The sequence below is a fragment of the Vigna unguiculata genome, chromosome 9 (genome assembly GCF_037176805.1).
Source record: "Vigna unguiculata cultivar grain cowpea cultivar isolate G323 ecotype 2 chromosome 9, ASM3717680v1, whole genome shotgun sequence".
Taxonomy (NCBI): Eukaryota; Viridiplantae; Streptophyta; class Magnoliopsida; order Fabales; family Fabaceae; genus Vigna; species Vigna unguiculata.
Window position 1 is genome coordinate 10,844,975 of NC_140800.1, and position 9,527 is coordinate 10,854,501.

The 9,527-nt window shown below is 29.2% G+C and overlaps 1 protein-coding gene and 1 long non-coding RNA gene across 2 annotated transcripts; both read right to left on the bottom strand.

Moving 5' to 3' along the window:
- Positions 1-1,313: 1,313 nt before the first annotated feature.
- On the bottom strand, positions 1,314-2,730 carry LOC114162745 (transcription factor bHLH162-like). The gene is made up of 3 exons (XM_028046709.2): positions 2,445-2,730; positions 1,765-2,097; positions 1,314-1,635 (listed from the first exon to the last, which is right to left on the bottom strand). Exons 1-3 carry the CDS (start codon positions 2,589-2,591, stop codon positions 1,537-1,539), a joined length of 579 nt encoding a protein of 192 aa, XP_027902510.2. The 5' UTR covers positions 2,592-2,730; the 3' UTR covers positions 1,314-1,536.
- Positions 2,731-5,663: 2,933 nt separating this feature from the next.
- Positions 5,664-8,563, bottom strand: LOC146883521 (uncharacterized). The gene is made up of 3 exons (XR_014984325.1): positions 8,043-8,563; positions 7,813-7,933; positions 5,664-6,460 (listed from the first exon to the last, which is right to left on the bottom strand). It is a non-coding gene; the product is annotated as an uncharacterized LOC146883521 (long non-coding RNA).
- Positions 8,564-9,527: the final 964 nt, after the last annotated feature.

Below are 9,527 nucleotides of genomic sequence, written 5' to 3' on the forward strand. Positions count from 1 at the left end.
TAATTTTGAATATATTATTTTGTATTAATTAGTTTTAAAATATAATTTTTCTTTATTTATAAACGGTCATTTATATATTATTTAAATGAATTATTTAACTGTTATTTAAAATTTATGAATATTATATATTAATTTTATTTTAATATATAATAACTAAAATATGTTATTAAATATTAAATTTCTTACAAATCTATCACTCCAAATACATACTCACAATTCAACAGATTCATCTGAACAAATAAACACAAAAATTAATTCGAAAAGAAAATGTAATTATGTAAAAAATTGCTTGTTTCCTAAAGTAATACACTTTTTAAGCCAATAATTTGGTGCAATATATTTATTTATTTATATAAAATCTTGGTCAAAATAGATCTCCATATAAAATGGTGGTGTTGCTTTTAAAACTGTGCCTGGATGCCTTCCATCCATTCACAAACTGTCAAAGTCTTTTCAAAATAATGATGCTGACCTTGTTCACACATACATGGAATTAGGTCCCAAATTTAGGTTCAGTTCATACACTTCTGCCGCAACATCTCCGCCGGCGCAAAAAAAATTCAAAACCAAGGATTACGCTTCAGAAACGGATCGACACAGATCACAATAATGCATTATTATTATGCTTTATTTCCCTTTTCAGTAAATTGCTAAAAGCCGTGTGAATATGTGCTTCGTTTGCACGTTCACTTCTTCTTCAAAATCATTACTTTGCTTTAATTATTATTGCATTACTCATTTCAACTCTGTGACTTTCTTTAAACATTACGATTAATTATCTGCATATTTTAATTCATGACATGTCTTTTTCTTGACCCCTAAGTATCTGCATATTTTCTACTTTCTACAACGGATTTCCCAAACAATCGATCTTAATTTGTAATGGAGTAAACATTTAATTTTAATTCATCTCCTGTCAAATTTTCTACTTATTTTAACATAAAAACTCAATTAAGACTATGCAGTCCAATATTTTAATACTTTTACTAGTTGTAATAGACTATATCTTTTTAATATTTTTGAAAATATTTTAAGTTTTTGACAAAATTTTAAATTCCATAGCGATAATTAATATTAATGATATTATTTATAATAACTCTAAAACAAATTGAAATCCTCATTTTCATAACTTTTAATTGAAAAAAATAAAAAAATAAAAACTAGTCTAAGAAATGAACACTGATTTGATTAACAAAAGCTTATTTCGATAAGTTCAATACTTTTACAATCTTAAAAGAGTTGAGGTCTCAATATTCAAAATGAATTTTTGAATGTGTTTTTTTCTTTCAGATAATTAATTGATTATAACAATATTATCTAAAATCGAAACATAATTTATTATAAAAGGATAAATTATATGTTCCTTCTTCTTTTTTTTACTTAAAAGAAACAAATAGATATAGTTGATCTCTTTTTCATTTTTTTATGAAAAGCTAATATATAGATTAATATGATTGGCACAGAGTCTGAAACTAATAATTTGTGGGCAGTACGGAGTACAGAGTACATAGTGAAGGACAGAGTAGCTGTTAAGATTCACACGTCTTCCTCCGGCCAAATTTCTAATGGGGCAATAAATTCTTGAAGTCTATCCTTTACCCTTGTCGTCTCCACTCCAACTCTTGATATTTTAACCTGACACACAAAAGGAAAAAAAAAAAAACAACGGATCAAATTAGTTAATAATTGAATTCTTATTAACTTCCGAACAAACAAAATTTAATGTTGTCAAATGTTCTAAAAATTGATGATGTATAATTTTACCTGAGCGTGAACAACGTAAAATAACTTGTCGCCGACAGTTGAGAAGCTTGCGGTGACAACTTCGGCACCTTCTTCCTCGAGAACGCTAATTACTTCGTACAACATGAATGTCTTGTTCAACCCACTCACCAGCATCACTTCGATGCCGGAACCCAAGTCCCTTAGCTCAAGTATTGTCAACTTGGTGTCAACGTTTTTATCCAACATTTTTCTGTCACTGCTTTGGTTCAACATCGCTTGCTCCTTCTGCCTCTTCAATTTCTCTATTCTCTCTCTCATGTGTTTTATGTACCTTGCTGCAAGATCCAGCTGGTCCTGCTGCCCTAACATCAGCTGAAAACATTCAACACTTCGTTAAAACTTTAAGGATGCAATTCATCAAACAGTTAGAACGTGATTTTGAAAATTTTAGCTCCTCTTTCGCACCCCATCAACTCAAATGTGTGGTGGGTGATTAATGTCCCAATTTTCACATTTGAATCCTGAATTGCGTGGGATCAAACATGAGTGCTAATTTTCAAATTCTTACACAAAAACGAAGAAAGAAAGAAGTTGTTTTTTTGAAAAAGAAAGTGCCTTTTAACTATCCCAATTGAAAGAACAACTGGGTGGAGAGTTCAAACAAGAGGGGTGGCGAAAAAAGTGAACAGATGAGTGTTTTTTGAAAATTCTATGGGTACCTTGGATTTGGGTGGTTTGAGGTTGGGAGGAATAAGAGAACCAAGCTGGTGGCAGAGGGATTTCATGTGGATTCTGCGGTTTCTTTCGATGGTTTTGCGATCAAGTTTAGTGGAATCATCGATGGTGCTCGCTAATCTCTTCTTCATCTTGATCGATTGCGAGGTTCTTTCATATAAGTTGTGTGAAAGAGAAGTGATTAGGGAGCAAAGTAGTGAGTGTGCATAAACTGTGGGGTGGTGAAGATAAGATGAAGGAAGAAAAATTGATCAATTGGAGTGTTCAAGAAATTGAGGGGTTTATATAGAGAAAATGTGTGGTCTGTGGCATTCTAATATTCTAGATTGTTTATATGCACGGTCGGGACGCTACACCTGTTTTCATCTTCATTGACTGGACCATGAGGAACAAGGCTACACCCATTTTGTAATTATTTTTATGAATAAGAGAACAGTTATTTAGCCAATTGTGTGTGTTTGTATGGTTTTTACACTTTATTTGAATGTAAATTTTTACATATACTCAGTAGGTTATGGAAAGAAAAAAGAACAAAGGGACAGAGAGAGTTTGCATTTCTTTAATTAGAAAAACTAAAATTTCAACCATTAACATCTATTGACAAAAGTAATTAATAAAAAAATAGGTTAAATTACTCTTTTAGTCTTTTTATTTGTTAAGTAAGGTCAAATTGGTTCTCCGACTTTTTTTTTCTCACTTTGGTCCTTATTCTTTTAAAAAAGAATGTTGCTGTAAGTTTTGACCAAACAGTGTTAAAGTCAACGTCATGTGTAAATTTGTAGTTTTGGAATTTTTTATTTTATTTTTTATTTTTTACATATGTCACTTCATGATTGTGTCACATGTGTCAAAATGGTTCAATTTTATCCATATATTTATTTTTAGTTTCATTTAGTCCCATTTTTTAAAAAATAAAGCAATATTGTTCCTTCTTAAATTAAGACTCAATTCACTTTTGGTATAAATCTTATGGTGACATTTTTACTAAAGTTGACATTTGTATTAAATATTTGTAGAAATATTTTTAAACAAACGTTTTGGTTTTAGTTTTATTATTAAACAAAATTAAACTACAAACCTAATTTCAATAATTAACCATTTTGTCATCATATATAAAGGCATCAAGTGTACCATATTATACAAATTTAGTGAAGATTAAAAATCAAATAACTTGTCACACATAGGTTTAGGAACTAAATTTCAAGTTCAAAATAAAACCAAAGTTTAAAGTTTTGTATAGAATTTAAAGTTAATTTAAAAATATTTCTAGAAATATTTAATAAAAATGTTAATTTTAGTAAGAATATCACCATAAGATTTATAAAAAATGTAAATTGAGTCTCAATTTAAGGAGAGACAATATTGTTCCAATTTTACAAAATTTGAGACTAAATTGAAACTAAAAATAAATATAGAGACAAAATTGAATCATTTTCACACGTGGCACAAATCTGCAGTGACATGTGTAAAAAATAAAAAATTTTAAAAAAAAAACACAAATTGACATGTGGCGTTGACCTTAACATTGTTTGGTCAAACTAACGGCAAATACCAAATTGAATCATTTTTAAAAGAATAAGGACCAAATTGAAACAAAAAATTGGAGGACCAATTTGACACTACTTGACAAATACAAGGATTAAAAAGGTAATTTAATAAAAAAAAATTAGATTGAGTTTTATTTTAGAAGAGAACTTCTAAAAAACAATCTTGTATTTTAATGGAAAAGAGTATTGTTAGATTATTTCTAGGAATATATTTAATCTTTTCACATAGCTATCCTAAAATAGAGATTAATATTGATTTAAAATAGATATTTAATAATAGTTGTTTAATCGTTTTTATGTAAAACTGGTTAAAAAAAGGACTTTTTTAACTATGATTAAGAATGATAATTGTAAGTTCATTGATAACGATAAGTTCAATTTAAATCATCATATTCTATGTTTAAAAGGAAAATTATAATTCTTGTATTAATTGTTATCAAATAAGCAAAGCTGCTTTTCAAGTTAATACTTTCACAATTTAAAAACATTGGTGGTGATGGACATTACAAAAGATAGTGTGATTCCATCTCGTGTACTTCTTTGCTTAAAGAACTTAGAAGAATCGGAGATAGAAAGCTGGCAGGCAGTGGAGGTAATATTTGATATAAATGACATTGACACGAAGAAAAAGAGAATAGTGGCTCGACTGAAAAAGCTCACATTAAATTTTTGAACCACATTAGATTATATTAGGTTAACACTTTTATTAGAACTATATTAGCACTTTAGACTAAATTGATTGTACTTATTTTGTTTATAACTTAGATTTGGATAATGTTAATATCTTTGATTTGGATTTTATGTTGTTTATAATTAATTTGGATTTGTGTTAAATGAAATGTTGCTAGCTGGTGTTGGTGAAATTTCATTGCAATTGACAAGAAATATAAAAATATGTGGAAATAAAAAATGTAGTTTTTAACATTACACACAAATTTTTTTCGTATATAATTTACATACAGATTATTCCGTATGTAATATACACATATGTATATTGGTCAATTATCTACAAATTTTTTCGTATGTAAATTACATATGGAATATTTGGTATGTAATTCATCAAAATTACATCACTACTAAAAAACAGCATTTTAGCAATCATCTACTTTGGTCGCTAAAAGGCTCAAAATCAGTCGCAAATCCTTTAGCGACCGAAATAGCGACCGAAAATATGTAGTTGCGAAAACCCTGGTGGCAAACCCATCAGCGACCGAATTGAAAAGTGGTCGCTAAATAGCAACCAAAATTTTAGTCGCTAATTCGTCACTAAAATCATTAGTCACCTTCTATTATGGAGACCAATTTAGTCACCAAAATTTCTGTAGCTAATTCGGTCGCAAAATAAAACATTTTGCAACTCTTTTTTCGGTGACAAACATAAAAACATTTTATTAAATAAAAAAAATATGATACCAAATTTGGTCACAAAAGTCATAATATAGCGACTCATTTTTCGGTCGCTAATAGGTAAATTAGTAAAAAAAAAATAAAAACATTTAACGACCAATATATTTTGGTCACTAAATCAATAACTACTTTTACATATAATTTAATTTGTTTTTATACAATGTTGTGATATATTTATAAACAATTTAAATACTATACCATTAATTATGTTAAATAACAATCAACTCAAATATATAATATAATAAAAAATAATATAAAAATTAAGTGTACATATCACATGATCCAACATAAAAACAAAAATGAAAATAATTCTAAATAAATATATAAGTTTTGATGTCATGATACAATTAAAATTACAATTATCGATCAAGTGATATACCATCACTTAGTCTACTATATCATCTTCACTACCAACACAATCGAAAGGAGCCGATTTAACATTCTTCAAGTGAATGTAAGTTTCATCTATTCATCTCCTTGGCACATCTTGTTCGAGCATGCATTTACTTGGTTGATAATACTTTGATAGTAACTTAATCCCTCGATAGGATTTTGCTCGTTGGTTCTTACTTTTACACTTCAACACACAAATCAACTATTCACGCTGCCAATATATACATAACTTGGAAAAGTATTAGCACTCAAAAATTGTAATAAAAACTGAAAGGAAATCAAGTAAACTACTAAACTAATGATAATATATATTATAAACATCTAAAGAGAAGGTTTAGACTGAGACAAAATACGCAATATCACTTTAATATTTATATCTTTTCATTATTGACACCTTCATTTCATCTAGATATTAATGATGGGAAGTGAGCAGTTAAACAAGTATATATTCATTTAATTCATTAGTTCATGGAATAACTTCATGTACTTAACAGAAAAATCATACTAAAATACTTATATAAGGAATGGCCATAAAACAAACCTCAAGACCAAGAAATCGTTCATAACCAATATCACATGAATATGGTGTCCCTGTCTTTAGTTTAATACTTCACCAATGCTTGCTTGATGTACTTGCCGGGTTCTTTGTCATGCTTATTGAATAGAGAAATTGAGATAGTGTTACTTAGGAAAATTAATAAGTTGAAAAGAAAACTTTCGTTACATTATTTGTTTTACAAAAGGAGAAAATTAATTAAATGAGAGAATTTATCAACATTCAGTATGCTAACCCCAGAGGCAACAAAACTATTGGCAAAGCATACAATATAATAATTAATTTCTTTTATAAAATTAAAAATCCATAATAATAAATAAAAAATAAATCAATATTCAAGGTCATATTTCCAAAGCTAACTTCTCAAGTTCCCCATCTTTCATGATAGTGGTAACTACTTTCCACCACCACCATTCAGAACATTTACATCTCACATTCTTATCTTTTCTTTATGACAATATTTAAATCCTTAACTATTACTAATAAACAATTGGAAAAAAAAATAAACGATAGAAATAGTCAATGAATTAAACCAAGAGCGTAAAATATCACATCTAAATATTAGATGAGAATATAAGCACACATTAACATAATAGAAAGGAAGTTCAAAATGTAAGAGTCTTGAAGACCAAAAACGAATTTTATATTTTACAGAAGTTTATCATTGAGCTAAATAGAAAACCCAAAATAGAAGACACCCTTCACTCATTATTAGGAGTGTGAATATTATTTTACTAACCTCTTAGAATCTAACAATATTGGGATGTTTCAATGATCTATCATTCATGATTTCACTCATCCCCTGCTCATCAATCCCCTGCTCATCAATCTGCTGTACATATTTCCAATGTCCCACGGTGAACCCAAAAAAACACATTCCCAGATGAATAATTTGCCCAAAAAAATACCAAGTTCTGCAACTAAAATTGAAAGGGTGAAGAAGATGGAGCAGACCTTCTGCCCTCTCTCAATAAACTTGATGGTAAAAAAAAAAGAAAAACTTAGTAAAAAGTTTATTGGTGTAGTTGTCCCTAACTAGTTTGGCCATAGCAAAATTCCTATAGCCAATATCTTTGAGAATCTCATAGCGCTCCATGTTTTTGTGTTACCAATTTCATAACAAATCAACTACACACCCGTGTGTTGCGTTTTTTAACATTAAAGGAATGAAAAATTAAAAGCTCAGCTCAAAAAGAATGTCTTATTCATATGAGATAGAAAAGTAGGTTCTCGAGTTTGTGAAAATGCCCACGAAGTCTTAATAATATAGACGCAATCCAATCCAAAGCAGTATTAATAAAGTCTTAATGGGTTTCCTTGTTAATGCGATAAAAAAATCACATAAACTTAAAATCAAGTAGTGTAGCATGAAAATACTATTGTCAATGCTACTCAATCGAAAGCAGAAAAAAAAAGGAATAATAAAACAATATAGAGCAAGAAACACACCAAGTAAAGCTTGTTGCCTTCGCTTCCAAATGTGAGAAGTTCCTTGGCGTGTTCGAGAGCTTCCTTGAAGGCAATGACATTATCATCCCCAACCTTGCACCCTTTGCCACCTCGCACTCTTCTGCAAGAAAAATTGTGATGACCCATTTGAAAAAACACCACAGAAAACAACATTTGAATGCAAACATACACAAACAACCACACGCACACATAGAAAAAGAGAAACATACGGTCAAGGATGAAGGGTCCAGAAGACAGAGTAAGTCAAATCTGAGTTAAAGACACCAGATCTGAGTTAACATACGGTTAAGACACTCCCATCTGTTGCTTCCAAAGCTGAGTTTGGGCTCTACACGAGACATTGGCTATTCATAATCGGACTTGTTTTGGAAGATTGGGAGCTATTAGGGTTTATGAATACTCAATAATGTAGAAAACTGAGGGATTGCAAGAGTTTTGAAATTTCACATCATTTACGGGACCACAACTTTTGAAATTTTAGAGAATAGAGAGGAAGAAATCGATTGGGGCTTCCAATTTCTGGGAAAACAAGGAAAAGGGATTATTGTGCTTCAACAAATAGAGAAACTGGGACAACCTCTATGAAGGAAGGTGCTTAGGGTAGGGTTTGGTGATGACACGCTCTCGATGGAGCAGCGACCATAAAGGAATAAGGGATTGGAGAATGCATGTTTGGTGTTGAACCCTCGGTGCAGAACGAACCATGAAGGGAGCAAATGATGTTCTATGAAAAAGGAGGTTACAAAAATTAAATGGAGGCAAACTTAAAATGTTTCAGGGGGGAAATTGAATTTAGCCTCCATTTCAAATTCGGTCACTAATTAAAAATTGAGAATGAATAATTTATTTTGCATTTGGTAACGAAGATTTTCATATTTAACTCACAAATTTATTTTACCAAATTTTTTAAAATATATTTTTCTATATAAACAATAAAAATGATCTAAATTTTAAAACATGAAATTGGTACATTATAATCTTATAAAATTTAGTCTTTCGAAATTAATTTTAAATTTAAATAATAGTAATTGTATTATATACATTTGATATCATCTTAGTCATCCAATCCAAAATTATATCTAAATGCATCTACTTGGAGAACTGTAGTAATGGTAAAAAATTTTGATTAAATTAAGGAAACACCAAAAGCACATCAACATAGTAATAGAAAAGTTAACCTAGTTAACCACATGAACAAAACTCATTCAAGTAAAAACTCGTTAATATGGTATTAACACGATATAAATAGTACAATATACAAAATAAATTTATTATGTTCATTGCTTACTTGAGGGTTAGCATGCTCACCCCATATATTGGTTTGGAGCAGAACCAAGATCTTAAATATCTTGGCTTGAAGATAGGAAGACATCGTGAAGAGTTTTTTGGAGAGATATTTGCAAAGTATATTTAGTTTTGTAAGAATCATAACTAAAAAAGTAAGTATCTAATAATATGGTAATTATAACATTTATTTATTAGTTTCTAAAAAAATAGTTTCTAATTATATTTTAATTAGGTATTGATAAAAATATTTATAAACAAATAAATATTTTGTTTCATTACTACAAATATAGTCTCTAATTATATTATAATAAGTTTTTATCAATAATGAAAGTTATTTTAGAAATCAACATTGGAATTCCATTAAGGAAACTAATATTTTGAAAAAAAATCATATTTACAAATTAGAG